The sequence below is a fragment of the Nannobrachium achirus genome (genome assembly GCF_963921795.1).
Source record: "Nannobrachium achirus genome assembly, chromosome: 16".
In the NCBI taxonomy this organism is placed as follows: Eukaryota; Metazoa; Chordata; class Actinopteri; order Myctophiformes; family Myctophidae; genus Nannobrachium; species Nannobrachium achirus.
The window spans coordinates 52,085,966-52,105,398 of record NC_137823.1 but is presented as its reverse complement, the minus strand read 5'-3'; the positions used below and the strand labels follow the sequence as shown (position 1 = coordinate 52,105,398).

Sequence of the window (19,433 nt, the reverse complement as noted above, 5' to 3'; positions counted from 1 at the left end):
GTGTGGTACTTGAATGACACTACCCAGCCACCGTAGCTTGTAGCAAACGCGGAAGTGTTGCTGGGCGTTGACACAAATCACACACAGATGTTTTTATATGTGAAATAGTGATCTTCTAACAACCCTTTTGACATCCCAGCGAAACAACCTCTACGTTTTTTATACGTCGTGCCGAAGAATGGCATCAAAGTCTCTTTACTCGGTATGTATTGAATTCATTGGTGGTTAACAGCTAGGCTAGCACTGCACAGCTGTCCATTTAGTCCAGTACATGATGTGACATTTGACAATCACAGCCAAACACAGATGTCTTCATACACATTTTGCATGAATCTGTAATGCGTCAGTTCTGTTTGTGTGATAGCTGTGTCGTGTAAATATAGCGCTGCACTGTCTGGGTTTAAAAACTAAAGATTTCAAAAGGCAGGCTACTGTAAGACAACAGGTATACACTTTATAGAGGCTTTATTGTCTTTTACTTTATTTTTGGACATTGTAATCAAGAGAAAGTATTACTGTTGGAGCCAACATACAGCTTCTGTTTATTTAGTTTAGTTTATTTGTATTCATGGTGCATTATGGCTTTGTTAATCACCACAGGGTGGGCGGGGGTTAGGAAGTGGTGTGAATGTTGTGTTGTTAGTATGACTGAGTGTGTGCAATAAACGAGTCACGTCGTTTGCGTGCTCAGATAGAAGTTGCAATTATTTTGTCCATTCTTGCAATTACTACAGTGTAAAGTAACTAAGTAGTCTACATTTACTTAAGAATCTTGAGGTACTTTTACTTTACTGGAGTATTTCCAATTTCAAACACTTTTACTGTTCTCCATTTTTGTCTAAAACAATATTCAATCAATCAATCAATCAATCAATCAATCAAAAGTCATTATTACTTACATTATACTTATTGAATGTAGTAATGTACCACAACTTAAGTCTAGGTTCTGTCTTGGGACAGTTCAGTTGAGTAAGTAAATGCAATACAGGTATAATTTATTTTCAACCTTAAATTTATATCATGCTTTTGGTTTTCATTTGACAGCACAGGGACCCTGCGCTGAGGAAAAGAGATGACTTTGAGGATATTTTGGAAGAAAGGAGGAAGTCCAGTGATCTGCGATTTGCCCTCAGATGCTACGCACCTGTCTTATACAAAGGACTGACTCCCTGTCAACCCAGCATGCTCAAGAACTTGGTGCTCCAGTCTGACCAGTTGCACTATGTCATCAATCAGGTACTAGCATAGCATTTCTTAAATATATTGATTACTAGCCAATAGACAGGTTTAATAGGAAAAGCCATAGTCTAATTAAGACATTGAAATCTGTACATTATATCACATTGGATTAGCCTATTGTGCAAAGAAATCTGTGTGACTAGGTGATCTGATGTTCGGTATAATAAAGGTATTGTAAGATATTACCCCAATAATATTGTAATCTGCACATAGCATAATTTATTCTCTGGATAATTCTCTGGCATTAGTTTTGCCTTATGATGATGAGCAACATCTCAAATCTCTGTGTTGACGATTATAAGGTACCTTCTCTGCAGAGCCAGGCTTGTAAAAGCCACCTGAAGTATTATAAATGTTAAAAACCTACTTGGTTTATGACATTTATAACCAATAACAATATAGCCAATGTGACGCCTTGTAAGCTTGTAGATCTGTTGTCTCCTCTTAATGTTAGCCTATTATGATACACCCGGAATAGGGATCTTTTAGGTTTATGTGGTTAAGTCATCCATAAACTTTCCCTGTGACTCTGATTGCCGTACTGCAGGTGTCTAAGGAAACGGGCACGGCTGTTGACGTGGTCCAGGAACAGGCGTCGTCGATATTGGATGAGATGGCTCACAGCCAGCAGCTCAGCACCGTGCGTTTCTTCGCCTTCGCTCTAAGCAAGGCCTTCAAAGCGCTGTTCAGGAGTGTGTGTGTCAATGAAGAGGGCATTCAGAGAGTGAGTTTGTGTTACCACCTTTTGTACATTCAAACCCAGGTATCGTCTACTGTTCATCCCAAATCCAACACAGCACAGCACACTAAAGAAGTGTTTTTTATTTCAACCCTTTTCATATCAAGTTCCATTATTTATTCTGCTAGATTTGAGCCATGGACCACCATTTGATGAGATTTAGCCTCTCAGACCCAAAACTTAGAATATTTTGTTGTCTGTAAAATGTGAATGTGAATACGATTTTGTCCACAATTCCCTGCTGTATTGATGTTGGTGCTATAGGAGAGATAACAGGCAAACGTTGATAAAAATAATAATTCTTCTACATTCTCTAAAATTGTGTAGACTTCATAAATTAAGTAATGCAGATGAGAGCGTAAAATTGGTTTCATTTGACACTATCAAGAGTTAAAGATCTATAAGGGTCCATTTGGTTACCAGCTCTCCCATCATTTTGCTGGGGACCACCTGGGAACCCCCTCAAGGACCAATGGTTGAGAACCACTGCACTAAAGTGTCGCATCATGTGTGTTGTCAGCTCCAGCAGGCCATCCAGGAGCATCCTGTGGTTCTGCTGCCCAGTCACCGCAGTTACATGGACTTCTTGCTCATGTCCTACATCCTGTACACCTACGACCTGACCCTGCCTGTCATCGCTGCGGGAATGGGTAAGAGCAACAGCAGCTCTTTCTACACTGACCCCAGAAGATCTGTTATCTTGTACAAATCACAGCGCTTCATCACTGCGAAGTATAATTGTTTTAGGAATATATTTTGCAATCACGCAAATACGCAATTAGGAAACCGACTTGAGGAAAAAAACACAAGGACATGATGTAGATCTGGGGACCCACATAGAAAGGACGTGGCTCCGACGTGGATCTCTACCCTCATATCATGTGAATGGCATGTGTCTGGCCATCAGTCGGCCATGATGTACTATATCTACGACACATGACTAAAAGATTTGTCAAGATTTCAGCGTGATCAAATCCTGTTGATTACTATTATAATATTATTATTAATAGTTACTGTATATATAAACAAAAAACATTTGGAAAAAACATTAGTGAAAGTACTTCTTTGGCTTATGGTAGAGTGCAAACAATGCTTGCCGCTGATCGGTTTGTGAGATTAGCTCTGGACACATACACAGACCATCTCATAGACTGCTAGCCTCCTGCAGGGACAAAAACAAAACACTTTTTTTGTTAAACTTTTCTTGTTTTGATGTTGTTTTACGCATTAAGCCTAGTCTTCTCTTATGTTTGTGAAATTTTGTTTGGCAGTTGTTGTTACTCATATAAGATTATAGTTCATTTATTGTCTCCACCAGCCGAAGGCTGAGGGAGAGTATGTTTTCCCCTCCGTCCGTCCGTGTGTCCGTCCGTCTGTCCGTCCGTCCGTGCGTCCTCGCAGTTTGTGAGCACCTAATCTCAGTCGCCGTTGGCCCGGACGCTGCCAAAGAGAGCACACACACTCCCTGGATGCCGATCTAGAACCTCTGCCCTAAATTTTTTAAATGGGCCTTTTTTAGCGCCACCTAGTGGCCGATGTTCGCAAAACGTTGTGAGCACCTAATCTCAGTCGCCGTTGGCCCGGACGCTGCCAAAGTGAGCACACACTCCCTGGATGCCGATCTAGAACCTCTGCCCTAAATTTTTCAAATGGGCCTTTTCTAGCGCCACCTAGTGGCCGATGTTCGCAAAACGTTGTGAGCACCTAATCTCAGTCGCCGTTGGCCCGGACGCTGCCAAAGTGAGCACACACACTCCCTGGATGCCGATCTAGAACCTCTGCCCTAAATTTTTCAAATGGGCCTTTTCTAGCGCCACCTAGTGGCCGATGTTCGCAAAACACATTTCGGTGCACTACTCTTACAGATTTTGGCCAAAAATCCTACAAATCGGCAGGCAGTATCTCGACAGTCATGTGATCGACACGGATCTGTCCGATTTTGCATATTCCATCCTGATTGGCTAAGATTGGCTTCCAAAGTTTGTAGGATTGAGCCGTTTGGAACAAAATGTCTCAAATCCCAAATGCAAAGTGCAATCATCATGAAATCGCGCACACACGTTCCCACTAGGTCGAAGAAGAAATGCCACTTAACATTTTTGAAATCAGCCTCATGGTGGCGCTATAACAGGGCGATTTGTGGTTTTACCTATAACTCCACCGATCAATTTCAAACTTTGTAAGCGCCCTCCCTAGAGGCTAAGGATAAACCTTTGCCCTGCATTTCTCACATCAGCCTTTTATAGCGCCACCTTTGGGCCGATTTATGTAAAACACATTTTTTTGAATATTACTCCTTGAGATTTATCCTAAAATCACACAAATCGGTACACAGTATCTCTATAGTCATGTGATCAAGTCCGATCCGTCTGATAATTCATATTCCATCCTGATTGGCTAATATTGGCTTCCAAAGTTTGCAGGATTGCTCCGTTTTTGAACAAAATGCCTCGAATAATCAACGCAGCTTGCGATTACTGTGAAATTTGCCACTCATATTCCCACTAGGTCAAGGAACAAATGCTACCTTTTTCACATTGGCCTGTTATAGCGCCACCAGCAGGTAGACTTTAGCAAAACACATTTTTGGAACACAATGCTTCAAATCATGCATGCAGCGTCCGATTGCCATGAAAGATCTAAGGTGAAGAACATATGCCACCCTTTTTACATTGGCCTATTATACAGTAGCACCACCAGGATGCACGGCCTGGTGGAGACCTGTGCTCGGAAGAGCACTGCTTCTAGTAAACAATATATTTTTGGGCACCATGACATACCGTAGATTAAATTGGTCTGTGGCAGTAAGCCAGTAATCGTTGATCAGTATTGATAATTCTTAGAAGCATTAAAACATCTTATCTTAAGGATCAGCATTAATTATCATATTTATAAAACTGTTAATAAGTATGATTTCACAACACTTTATCGTTTTTATTCTAGCACTTTTGTCTCTCTTTTTTTACCTAATAAATTTGGTTCCTCCTTTCCCTTACGTAAAGCGACTTTGGTTACTTAGAAAAGCGTTATGTAATTCTGAGCTATTAACATCTCTGCAGATTTCATGGGGATGAAGCTTGTGGGTGAGATGCTGCGTATGTCTGGAGCGTTTTTCATCCGACGGTCTTTTGGCGGAGACAAGCTGTACTGGGCTGCGTTCTCTGAGTACGTCAAGACCATGCTCAGGGTAAGGATTGCAGGCTGCTTGAAATGTGTTTGTTTCTAAAACACAGGGCCGTGACTAATATCTATTTCCTACTACAAGAAAAAGCAAAAAAAAAAAACATTTGCACTACCCTTCTCTCTCCCCACAATTCCTATGCCATTCTGTATCAAGGAAGGTTAGGCAGGAACTAGTCTCGCGTAGCCAGACAACTATTCCACAATCTCTGAATGCTATATAGAGTCTGGAACAGCAGCTCCCGAACGGCGAGTATCGGAAACGGGCATTAACGTTCAAAAAAAATATATTTTAAAATGTCATTTCTGCTAAGCAGCAAGCGAAACATGCTTATATGATTTTTATTTATACCAGTAAGACTCCCTAATCGGGAGATAAGCGACCGTTGGTCGCTTATCTCCACAAATATCACAACCTCCACCTCTCACGTCATACGGGTAGCCATAGTTACACCTGGAATGTTGAATCTCCATATATGGAGATAACCTACGCATCACACAAAGTCTGACCTCACCAGCCCATACTTGGGCATGGACAACTTATATCTCCATATACGGAGATGGCCATATATGGAGATACGATGACATCACAGAGTCCACAGCTGATGATGTGGCGTGATGTCATACAATACACAAACAAGCCCTATATAAAGGGGCAATTCTCACCAGGGAAGAGAGCATTGCCTGGAATGTTGAATCTCCATATATGGAGATAACCTACGCATCACACAAAGTCTGACCTCACCAGCCCATACTTGGGCATGGACGACTTATATCTCCATATACGGAGATGGCCATATATGGAGATACGATGACATCACAGAGTCCACAGCTGATGATGTGGCGTGATGTCATACAATAAACAAACAAGCCCTATATACTGATGCGATACGATGACATCACAGAGTCCACAGCTGATGATGTGGCGTGATGTCATACAATAAACAAACAAGCCCTATATACTGATGCGGAGATATGAGCAGGGCAAAGGTGTGACGTGTGACGTGTGACCGACCGACCGACCGACCGACCGACCGACGGACGGCCGGTGGAGGTTTTCATAGTAAACTGCTCCCTGACGGTCGCAATAATGATAAATATATTTGATGTGAGACTGAAACGGAAGTGACGTGGGGGCTTCACTTCCGCCCAACACCGGTACTCATCGTTCTTCTTTCGATGCGCCAGACTGTATGCTGGGAGCATTTGACCAAATCGCGGAGGCAACCGTCTGGCCACGCGAGACTAGGCAGGAACGGACAACACCCGGAAGTTGGCACACCATGGGACGCCGCCATGACACTTTTGGGTGGCGGAAGTGACGAAGTGCTCATAGATGCTAATGTTATTTTGGGTGGCACTTCCGGCAACGGACCGCCATTCCGAAACACCGCCATTCCGAAAGGGTTAGGGTTAGGGTTAGGGTTAGGTTAGGGTTAGGGTTAGGGTTAGGGTTAGGGTTAGGCTAACAATGTAAGTCAATGTTCGGAATGGCGGTGTTTCGGAATGGCGGGGTGTAACCGGCACTTCCGCCACCCAAAGTGTCATGGCGGATGGCCATGGAGCCTAAAATGACGTTGGTGACTGTTCTTGCTGAGACCTTCTTTGTTCTGTATAAGGAAGTAAAACTCATTCTTGCGGTTAACCAGTTCCTTGTGCTATTTATTTAAACTCTACCCTTATCATTTACGCAGTGTGTGGCTTGAGCAACACTTCAACAGCTACTCAGGAGCAATGCAGCTGGTCATGCTTGGTCGTTTTGTAACTTTTGTAACTGCCAGCCTGAAGCATCAGTCAATCTCATCAATTGATGAGTCGTCTAATAATGGTGGGACGATATGGAAAAATCTAAACTAAATTACTTAATTACTTCAGGGATTTGACTACTCCTTAATTATCAGTGGCCTATTCCTCTCCAATCATTGGGACTGGCATTTATCTGGCATTTATGGATTTAAAAGTATCACAGCGTTTAATTTGATTCTAAATTCATATTGCAAAGCAATTACTAAGTCATATTTCTTAAATGCTTGAGAATGCCAACTGAATACCAATTTCATGAACATTAACTAGGCTAGACAATTTCACAGGCGATTTTCCAAACCTAAACATATATTGTGATATGTATCAATATTGGAAGGGCTTAGCTTATCGTATAAATTATATTAAACTTCAATATATGAAAAGAACATTGTATTTTAATTATAAAATAAACCAGCAAACACGTACATATAAATTGCACCCATATAAACTGAACCCCATTTTATTTAACCACTTAAGCCCTATTCAAAATCTTATGAAAAATGTTGAAAATCTTTGCCTATAATGGCAGGCCCAAAATAGAGACACCCAGGTTGAAATCAGTACACATCGGCTATTATTTGGGCTCTACTATTGATCAGTGTGACGTGATTATTAGTTGACCAATGATATTCATGAGATTCTCATCAATGTGCTGCTGAACTTATGGATAATACAATATCTTTATTTTTAATTGTGGAAACACATCAAATGTTAAGACACTATCTTTTTTTTCTCTGTACCTGACCCTCCAGAATGGATTTGCACCAATTGAGTTCTTCCTAGAAGGAACGAGAAGCAGAACATGCAAGTCTCTCACTCCCAAATTAGGTAAGATAAAAAACACATAGCTTACAGCGGTGCAGCCCTATTGGCGGTGATCCTTTTTGTTTGACCGAGCATTTAGGCTGGATTTAGACTGCAGTCAAATCTAGCCTAAATCGGATTTTTTTCTCAAATCTGATCTTTTGGCCCGACTGCTCACACTGCATTTGCAAGTGACCAGATCTGCGGAATTTATCTCCAGATTGCAGAGAAATGCTTTTTTTCACCAGCCCGTATCTAAGCTGTGGACAGTCACAATTTTTATTTTCCGGGTGAGAGAAAACATGTTCTATCGATATTACAACATGCACCCAATGTGTTAATTTATCTCATTTCTCTTTGGCTTTCCTTGGCTGCAGGTCTTTTGAACATAGTGATGGAGCCGTTTTTTAAAGGCGAGGTGTTTGACGTCAGTCTTGTACCAGTTAGTATCAGCTACGAGAGGATCCTGGAGGAATCGCTCTATGCCAGGGAGCTCCTGGGAGTGCCCAAACCCAAAGAGTCCACCTCTGTGAGTCACTACAGGAGCTGATACATTGACAATTATCAACTGCTTAGTGTCAGGTGAAAAGAAACAGCTTACGACTCCATGCGTATCGGAGGAGACACGTGGTGGACTCGCTCCCAGACCAAACAGTAGGGGTATTGCATACCAACTAAATTGGGGAGATAGATTGAAGAATTGTCGAAAGTCATGAAATCTAAATTGTTGTGCATTACAATTCAGTAAAAGATTTAGCACACTGATAAAAAAACATCTCGTATAAAGTCCATATATATATACTGTAATCCCATATGTTGTAACCGTATTTGTAGTTTGACATACAATCAAACTGTTTCTAACTCCTATGGGAATACAATTGTATCCAGCAAATAAGTAAAACATATTTTGTGTTATAATGGAGTTTGTTTTTTCTGCGATGATGTGGTACTGTTTCATGAAGTGGTTTGTAAATATGCTGTATATTCAGCAGTAGCATAATTCAGTCCGTCCATGTCCCTTTTGCAGGGTCTGTTTAAAGCCAGGAAGGTCCTCAGTGAAGACTACGGAAGCATCCACGTGTACTTTGGCCAACCCGTGTCTGTCAGAAGCTTAGCAGAAGGCAGAGTCAAACGCTCCCATTTCAACCTCATGCCTAGGTATGCAACACAATTCTGCTAAATGATTGCGATTACCACAAACAATTGCAATCACACTGTACATGTAATCATTGTGATAGACCTACAGTACGCACTAGACAGGACCGATGACAATACCCTGACACGTATGAGTATGCATGTCTGTTGAAACCAAATGGACACTTACTTACGGGTCCATTTGGTTTCATTTTACGCTCTCAAGAGTTAAATTATTGTTAAACACCTGCATTGCTCAATTTACAAGAAGCCTACACAATTAGAAAATCGTTCTATGGCACCAACATCAATTCAGCATGGCATTGTGAACAAAATCTTATCCAATGACTACAAAATATTCAAATATAATGGTCCTTGATGTGAAAAGGGTTGAAAATGAAAACCACTGATGTAGTGCGATGATTAAAACTGTTTTGCTTATGATAAATATCCCCTTTCTAGACACATCCCCAGGAGACCCAGTGATGACACACAGAGCTTTGTGAACGACACGGCCTACAGGCTGGTGCGCTCGCAGGAGGAGAACATGGTGCTGAAGCCCTGGGTGCTGATGGCCTCTCTTCTCCTCCAGAACCACTGCCAGAGAGCCAGGGCAGGGCAGGAGCAGGGCATGGCCCTGGAGGAGCTGACCGAGCACACCCTCTGGCTCCGTGCCCTGGCACGTGACCACGGCGCCTTCCTCCACTGGCCTGGTGAGGAAAGATGCCACTGTTTATAGATGTTAGTGTTTAGCCACATTAACCCTGGAATCCCTCTTTGGGCATTGGTGAACATTTTCAAAAATCTTCCATAAATTCTTTAAAAAAAAAGTTTTTACTAACATTTACAAACATTGAATCTTTATAAAATAGTGAAGATAGCAGATATAGAAGCTCCCAGTGTGTCGTGAGCCAATCTTGCAGACTGGATATTTTAGTTTAATGGTATACAGTTAGTGCAGTGTGGCCGTCCTGTCATAGCCAATAAAGCCCCCTTATTTTAAGTCACTCTAAACTCTTGGCTAAAAAAATAAGAACGTAAACAAGGCAGCTTAGTTGAGCTGTAATTGGTGTTTGCAGCACCCTCTGGTGGAATAATGTGCAGACAATGACATACTGTGCATACAGGCCGTTTACAGCCACATTACAATACATTTTTACTGCTTAACTAATGAAGAAAACAAAGACATTAAAAATGTATGACAGGATTTCAGGTAGAGAGAGCTGTTAGTAATTAAAAAACCCAAATATTTAGTATACTCATTTTCTTTTCATTTAAAACTACAGTAAGTCAATTTTATGTCTCTCCTGATGGAGGGAGGTAATTGCAACAATGTCCAAACTACAATAAACATGGCTAAGGTTAGGGTTATCTAATGTCCAATCCGATGTGTCTCCCATTTCATGTGGTTCACGGTTGCTGTTTGAGATTGTGTTGTTAGATGAGCAGCGAAGGCCGTTTGTCTGTCCACAATTAGGCCATATAAGATTCAGTTTATCCCTAAATCTTCCCAGAAATAGTCGATACTGTGTACGTACATCAAAATGTTGATGTGTTACCTGCTTGTTTTCTAAACCTGTCTTCTCTCGCCTTTCCCTCCTGTGTCACTATTTTTCATTGCCCTTCCTCTTCATGCTGTTGCTATCCGACTACTCTGACCAATTCTGTCTGTCGGTCTCTCTCCTCCAGACCATGTTGCTCCCTCTGAAGTGGTCTTGTCCAGTCTGGCCCTCCATCCAGGTCTGGTCACTGTCTCTGACGGCCGTGTCCACCTGGCTCTGGGACAACCAGGTGTGTATATGTTAGAGCAGTGTTTCTCAACATATATAACTAGAAGCAGTGCTCTTCCGAGCACAGGTCTCCACCAGGCTGTGCGTCCTGGTGGTGCTACTGTATAAATAATAAGCCAATGTAAAAAGGGTGGCATATGTTCTTCACCTTAGACCTTTCATGGCAATCGGACGCTGCATGCATGATTTGAAGCATTGTGTTCCAAAAATGTGTTTTGCTAATGTCTACCTGCTGGTGGCGCTATAACAGGCCAATGTGAAAAGGGTAGCATTTGTTCCTTGACATAGTGGGAATATGTGTGGCAAATTTCACGGTAATCGCAAGCTGCGTTGATGATTTGAGGCATTTTGTTCAAAAACGGAGCAATCCTGCAAACTTTGGAAGCTAATATTAGCCAATCAGGATGGAATATGAAATATCAGACGGATCAGACTTGATCACTTGACTATAGAGATACTGTGTACCGATTTGTGTTATTTTTTGAGAAAATCTGAAGGAGTAATATCCAAAAATGTGTTTTTACATAAGTCGGCCCAAAGGTGGCGCTATAAAAGGCTGATGTGAAAAATGCAGGGAAAGGGTTTTTCCTTGGCCTCTAGCGAGTGCGCTTACAAAGTTTGAAACTGATTGGTGGAGTTATAGGTAAAACCACAAATCGCCCTGTTATAGCGCCACCATGAGGCTAATTTCAAAAATTTGAAGTGGCATGTCTTCCTCGACCTGGTGGGAACGTGTGTGTGCGATTTCATGATAATTGCACTTTGCGTTTGGGATTTGAGGCATTTTGTTCAAAACGGCTCAATCCTACAAACTTTGGAAGCCAATCTTAGCCAATCAGGATGGAATATGCAAAATCGGACAGATCCGTGTCGATCACATGACTGTCGAGATACTGCCTACCGATTTGTAGGATTTTTGGACGAAATCTGTAAGAGTAGTGCACAGAAATGTGTTTTGCGAACATCGGCCACTAGGTGGCGCTAGAAAAAGCCCATTTGAAAAATGTAGGGCAGAGGTTCTAGATTGGCATCCAGGGAATGTGTGTGCTCACTTTGGCAGCGACCGGGCCAACGGCGACTGAGATTAGCTGCACACAAACTGCGAGGACACACGGACGCACGCACGCACGCACGGACGGATGGACACACGGACGGACGAAGGGGAAAACATACTCTCCCCCATGCCTTCGGCTGGTGGAGACAATAATATATATATAACAACATATATAACATATATAATAATTTGGGACCAGGGGGGTCCCAAATTATTTTGGGGGGTCCCCAGATGATTAACTTAATGTGCAACATTGTTTTCTCTCTGAACAGTATGTAGAGGGTATATGCACATTTCAAAAGTCACAATTTAAGGACTTTAAAAAAGAAAAGACAAATTAAACATTGGCCAAATTGTCAAAATAGAGAAATTGAGAAAATTGCCGATGTAGATCTGCTATTTCAAACAATAGAACAGTGTTATACAAAATGTGATGCCTCAACTCCTAGTGCTCGTCAGGGTGGGTGGTCCCCGGTTAAAATATGATTATTTTGGGGGTCGCGGCCTGAAAATGTTGAGGACCACTGAATTAGAGGGCTCTCTATTCTGCACTCTCTGTGCTTCACAATGAACAGAATAGAGAACATCTTCTTTGTGGTATAATGATAATACATCACTTTTATTGTAAGAATATGTATGAGCATAGAAACATTGTCTACACATTGCCTTTGACATCATTGAGATGGATAGAAATTGTGATTTATTTTGTTTCCGATTGTCTGCTGACAACGTATAGCGAGTTTTGAAGAAAGGTTGACTGAGGAAGTTATGGCAACTAACACCTGTAAATCTCTCTGAGGAACTGCAAACGGAACCAGATTTCCGATCATTCATGGAGAGAGATGAAATTAGCACACTCTTTGTCCTCTGAAAAGATTGTCTTTCATCAGAAATGGCACAATGTATGAGACCAATATGTCAAATTGCATTCGGTGGGTGATAGAAAACAAAGCATGGAGATCCAAGGGGAAAATCACCATTACATCACTGTGTACATTGGGCAGGATCTATCATTCAGCACTCAAAGCAACTCAAATTCCGTCCTCACTGAACATTTTATACATTTTAAAACGTATTTTGTATGCTGCCAGTTTTACGGTGTATTTCATGCATCTTGTCCATTTCACTGTGTTTATCCCATGCATTGATGAGACAATTCCACTGATGTCGCTTCCAAAGACGACTGAAAACATTTCTTTGACCTTGTCTTTTAGCAGGAGGTCAGGGAGGAGCAGGGGAGTGTGGCGTCGCCACCAGCCCAGAAGAGGAGCTGTTTGGTCAGGCGGTCACAGTACTGTCCTGTGCCTCCTACAGGAACCAGGTGTTGCACGTGTTCCTCCGCCCAGCCCTGCTGGCCACGGCCATCCACACTGCTTCCTCCACCCACAAAGGTGAGGTGGACAAACACATGGAGCGGCCCTGCGTCTTGCCTGTTGACCTGTTGAAGACCAAGGCAGCATTGTTGTTTTCTTTCGTCTTATCATTATTATTATGTTTGATGCTTTCCTGTTTAGATAGACATTGTGCTTGGAGGGGTAAATAGAATCTAGAATAACATCAAGGTCTGTGAAAAATTACAAAAATATATATATGGAAGCAAGTCATCATCAAAACTTAGGTCTGATTCAGAAATGATATATTATATCATATATTACATTTGTTTTTTTTATTGTTTTGTCTGTTAAAATGTTAAGTTAACTCTGACTATTGTGTGTTTTTAGAGGAAGTGTTCAACACGTTTAGCTTCCTGAGAAACATGTTCTCCAATGAGTTCATCCTTTGTCCTGGAGACACTGTGCAGGTAACTTTTTAAATGGAAAGTATCCACTTTTACCCCCATATCTTGTTTCAAATACAGTTAAAAAGGCAAGGCAAGTGCTTGTTTTATTGTGTGTGTGTGTGCGTGCGTGCGAGACAAATGTAATCTTTCTCACAATACTCTATAAGTATCTCTTTTCAGTGATTAGGCTGTATGGAATGAACATTCTTTTGTTCAGTCTCTGCTTTTTAGAAAATGTTGTTCAATGTCAAATAGCTGGCAGAAAAGGTGAGGACTAAAGACTTAGACTTGTCTGTAGCCACAGTATTTGAACGTCACATGAAAACAACACAAGTCCTTGAGCCTCGTCTGCACATTCATCTTTAATGACTATCTGTGCATAACTGTAGTCCTAGCTTTCGGAAAATGGCATACCCTTTTCCTGTTCCAAAGTTGTTTGATTGCCTCAGCACTTCAGATTTTAATTGGAATCACATGTGAAGGCATTCTGTATGCTTCTGGTTTTTAAACCTGCTGCCGAACCAATAAAATGAAACTATGGGAAAATGAACTTGAACATCAGATTAGGAAAAGTCAGATTATAGTTATGCACAGAGTCGAGTGCGGTGTGTGACTGCCTGACAGTGCTGTGAACTTTTGACCTGCTGAAAACTCTGCCACACATACACACACACACACACACACACACACACACACACACACACACACACACACACACACACGTTTGAATGTTCTTTTTTTTCTGACCGTGTGCAGGATTTTGAGGAGGCTTGCTACCTGCTGTTGAAGACGGCAGCACTGCAGGTGTCACAACAGGAGCTGTTGGTGACAGAGAAAGGACGGAGAACACTGGCGTTCCTCACCGCCTTGTTGGATCCCTTCCTACAGGGATACCAGGTGACACACACAACACACACACACACACACACACACACACACACACACACACACACACACACACACACACACACACACACACACACACACACACACACACACACACACACACACCCCACACACACACGATGCATTGCTACTGTATGTGTCGCGAGCTTGTCGATTTTCAATTTTTCGACAATAGTTTGGCTATTTCTGCAGAGGTGACTAACAGTTTGGTCCAAAAGATATCCATAATTCTATGGGATTTCCTCAGTTGATGTAAATTCTCCTCCTACAACACTGCCACCCAGGTGTGGAATTCCTTGACTACCTCCCTTAAAACATGTACCGTAGCTCGCTGGCATCCTTCAAAACTGCCGTGAAAACTCACCTTTCAGAAGGCTAGAGAAGGAGGTAGTTATCACTACTCCCATAGACAGGCGAGAAGTGTGCACCCCCCCCCCCCCCCCCTTACCTTAGCCCCACCCCCTTGTTTCCCCATATCCTGTACATATAGTGTTTTTATTACTGCGATATTATTGAAAGTTTTCTGTGCTTGCAATTCATTATGTCCATGAATTAAATACAGAGGACTTCCAATGTAAAAAATACTGTAAAAGGTCTTATTTGGGATGTTCCTTTTAGGCAGGGTGTTTTAACTGTACTTGTACTGAACTACATTTCTATTGTATTGACTATACTTGTACTGTTCTGCATTTTTGTCTAATAAAATAATCAATCAATCAATCAAAAATGTGGCTGTGGGCAGACTTGAAAGTGCTGATCATAGATTCACCAGTCAATAGGTACTCGATGGGAAAGATTCACGATTCCGATTATTTGGGACACAATTCGATTAAAAATAGATTTTTAAAAATCTAAACGATTTTAGATTCAATTTCGATTTGAAGACCTGAGCTGAAGACAAGATAATGTTTACTGTAATTATTGTAAGCTTACATTTCATATCACAAACACCATAGAGTAAAAACCAGTAAATTATCGTTGATAATAAGAATCGTGATTCTTACATGAGTCGTTGTTTTCCCCAACACCACTCAGTACCGAAAATGGTTTGTGTCTGTATTTGACAGCAGTTGCCCTCAAGAGGGTGCTGTCATCACATAATTTGTGCAGACATGTAACTGTGTGGGTGGGTGTGTGTGTTTGTCTGTGTCCGTCCAGGTGGTGTGTCGGTTCCTGTTCGAAGAGGCCACTGACAGTTTGACAGAGAAGCAATTTGTCCCCGCTGTTCGAAGCTTCATGGTTAAACTCATATTAGCAGGTACGCCCCCCCCCCACTGTGTCTCTCTGTTTATCCATCACTCTCTCTGTCCTTCACTGCCGTGCTGTAATGTTCTCAGTTTCAGCCGGGGCCTTGAGGCCAACAATTCATGCAAATTGATCAACAAAAACAAAACGTGTCGAGTACTCAAACAGGGTCTAACATTCCAAATCGGTACATCCATCAGCAATGCAGAGAGAAGCCATTTACAGTACTCTCTGTCTAATAGGTGTGCCATTTTTCTGTATAATAATATTGCAGGGTTCTATTTCAGACTCCTGTGTGAATGTATGTATAAATGGAAATATAACACAAGTGCACTGCTGAAACAGTGAAGGAAAGTGTGATAATAGTGAGGTTTATTAACTACTTAACAGGGAATGTGTGCGACGTGCGTGTATAGAATGTGTGTGTGTGCGTTGCCTGCATTTAGCGATGGAGCCACTGTCTCATAAATGAACTCACCTGCTAGAACCAGTGTCTGATATATGGGAAGCTAGTTACATTTCACACATGACCAGAAACATGTGACTGTCTCTCTCTGTCTCTCTTGCATTCACACTCTCTGTGCCCCTCATGCTCTCTCTTAATATTTCTGTATGAATATGGCTGTCTGTCTGTTTCTGTGTCCTATCTTCCTTTCACACAGAGTAGACGTATAGTGTGTGTGTGTGTGTGTGTGTGTGTGTGTGTCTCCTACCCAGGTGGTCTGAGCTACAGCGAGGTGTTGTCATCAGACCTCCAGAAGAATGCACTGGCTGCCCTGCTGAGGTTGGGTGCCGTACGGAAGGTCAAAGGGTGTGTATCCTTCGGTCATGCGTGACCTTTATCCTCTACCAGGGGTCTTCAACGTTTTCAGGCCATAGACCTCTTAGTTGATGGAGAGATGAAGCAGGACCCCCACAACCTTTTCAGAGATTCCATATAGTTTCATGTTTGACAGCACTATCCTCAGTATATTTTGGATTCATGTCAATTTCAGATATTTAACCACTTGAACAGCCAATAGCCTACTTAATTAACTTGACCTTTCACTCTGTAGTTAGTCTGCTCTTTTCCCCCTCTACACCAAACCTCTTTGCCGAAAATAGCCGATTTACAAGCTCTGCGAGGCATTGTGGGCTTGTAAATCTGCTATTGGCTTAAGTTCTCGGAATATGGACGCTAGGGTTCAAGTGGTTGATATAAAACAAGAGAAAAAGGTTTCTATCACACAAAGATTTGGAGGACCCCCTTTAGTAACTCTGAGGACCCCCTAGGGGTCCCGGACCCCCTGTTGAAGACCCCTGCTCTACACAAAATCTCTGTGAGCTGTGAGCTTCTAGATCTGCCATTTTCATTGAATGTTTGCCTGTCTTCACAAAATGTTTGCATATTTTGACATGCCCAGAATAGGGCCACTAGGGTTCAAGTGGTTAAACTGACTGATTTGGCCTCCCCAAAGTAAAACTGTAGAGCTTTGTGAATTTGCAATTCAGACTTTATTTTTGTTGAGAATAATCATGTGCTTCAATGTCATTACTCCAGATCGGACCAGGTGACTTTGAAAGTGAACAAGATTATGGTCAACTCATTGGAAGACACCCTAGGTAAGAGCAAAACTTTGCCTTGAGACTTATTGTGACTTTTATCCTTACAATGATGTTGTCAGAAGGACATTAATTCCATTTAGTGTAAAACTCTATGTACAGTGACTTTATGAATTCAAAGCAAAGCATTGCACACAAAAATATATAATAAACAAGATGAACGCACGCACTGTAGATAATGTCCGGAAACATATGCTCCCATAAATTACGTTCCAACATGCATCTTCCAGGTGGCCTTTGTTTGCGTTTCACCTCGCTAAAAAACCTCCATGATTTTCACTTCAGCAGCAGTGCAACGCTTGAGATTGGCTGTGCTGAACGGGACTCATTCATTAAGCGAGAACAGACAATAATATGGATTTGAGAGCGTAATTACAATCCATGTCTCATTAAAAACAATATATATTTTAAAGTTGAAGGGTAAATACACAGTATATTTTTAAAATCTCTGGTCCTCTCGGATCCTTGCGGGTAAATGTATTTTGGAATGCCCCGAACAGACCCGAAGCAATTAGACTCTACCCTACCCTGACCCGAGGGACAAGTCAATATTTTAAGGTAATCGGGTCCTGGAAGACCCGTGCTACAGTACCCTCTAATGCATACCTCTGGTAGCTTGCTCATTTGAATCTTTGGCGTGATGGTGTCGCTAGACTAGAGGACAGGTCATAGGGACACCAGAATCAAAAGGGTTATTTCTTTTGAGAGCATCTATGTGCACAGCAAGTTTGTGTAATGTATGTACGACTAAGGGTTCAGGATATACGCTCATTTTAAAATGGAAATTTGGACTGATGGTGGTGTATGTTTTTTCTCTTCTTGGGAGCTTGAACAAATTCCATGTCCATCCAGCCATTAACTTTTTAGATAAGATGGTCGCAGACAGAAAAACTGAGAGACATTTAAAAATGTCCATTCTTTTGTTGTTCCTTTGTTGCTGCCCTAACTGTACATGCCAGCCAGCATAAGTCCATTCTTTTACAGTTTGGCTAGTTGTCAAAGCAATGGAGATATAATTGAGTGAGAGTCAATTGTAAGCCAATGTGAAACTGCAAAAAAGTTCACAGTATTGGGTTTAGCATCTGCTGCGTGGCCTGGTTAAAAGCCTAGAAGTATCATGTAGTGTGAAGTTACAATGAACATAATTCACTAAACCAAGAATCCTTTTTAAATGCTTCTGTCAAACACAAGCTGCCTGCTGGGGATAGCTATCATTATAATTATATACATGACTTTTGAGTTTTGGCTTCTTCAGTTTTGTCATTCTCACATCAAAACGAAGTGATCATTCTTACATATCAGAACCGAGTGATAACAGAGAGTGATTAGAAAGTCATTCCCTGCAGTATTTGTGTTGTGCTTTCCAATGCCACTAGTACATGGACCTCATTCAAATATTTGAGAATCATTGCTCTCCATCTCCCTCCTTTCCACATAGCAATGAGATTTTTCTTTTAGGCCATTTTCAATTCCAAGCACCTTTTCCAGCTCCTCCGTGCAGAAATGCCATAATGTTTGTGGTGATGGTTATGATCAAGCACTGTGTGTCTCAGCCAGTGATGGGAACCAACAGTTTCAGAATCAAATCTGTCACAAGCTTTTATGTTCTGATGTGTCAGCTGTATTGCCTGGACGACTGCTACAATAAAACAATCTCACACAGCACAGTTGAGGCCCTAAATGTTCCCTCCCCTACTCTCTATTGCTTTTCTCTCTCTCTCTCACTCTCTCTCTCTCTCCCGCACCCCCTCGCTCTCTCTTGCTCTCTCTCTCCGCAGGAGGTAAACTTCCCACCCAGAAAACTGTCCTCGCTCGCCTCTAATGTAGTGGCACCGTGGGCTAGAAGGAACTTGGGAGAGTCAGCTCTCTTTGCCTCTATTAGCATAATGCCACATTTTCCACCAACGTTCCCAGCGCAGAGCAGCTCCATTCGGCTGATTACAGAGGCAGCGTGTCTTTGCTACTTTCTGAAAGGGACTTCACAGAAGACTCGTTATCTGAAGGACAGCTCTCTTCTCTTCTCTTCTCTTCTCTTCTCTTCTCTTCTCTTCTCTTCTCTTCTCTTCTCTTCTCTTCTCTTCTCAGTTAGTTTTCTTTTATTTTATAATGTTGTCAAACACAAACGTTTATCTGCCTTTTTCCTGTCTAACAGAATGT

At 41.9% G+C, this 19,433-nt stretch overlaps 2 protein-coding genes across 2 annotated transcripts in view; both read left to right on the top strand.

The window, feature by feature from the left end:
• Positions 1–19,433, top strand: part of cUnh1orf198 (chromosome Un C1orf198 homolog) — a 387,053-nt gene that overhangs the window by 255,790 nt on the left and 111,830 nt on the right. The gene's annotated exons all lie outside the window — the stretch shown is intronic.
• Positions 66–19,411, top strand: gnpat (glyceronephosphate O-acyltransferase). The gene is made up of 17 exons (XM_080743963.1): positions 66–202; positions 1,045–1,236; positions 1,787–1,963; positions 2,499–2,628; positions 5,038–5,165; positions 7,714–7,789; positions 8,143–8,294; positions 8,793–8,923; positions 9,362–9,612; positions 10,589–10,690; positions 12,958–13,134; positions 13,465–13,544; positions 14,280–14,420; positions 15,588–15,687; positions 16,392–16,485; positions 17,215–17,276; positions 19,055–19,411. Exons 1-17 carry the CDS (start codon positions 179–181, stop codon positions 19,096–19,098), a joined length of 2,061 nt encoding a protein of 686 aa, XP_080600089.1. The 5' UTR covers positions 66–178; the 3' UTR covers positions 19,099–19,411.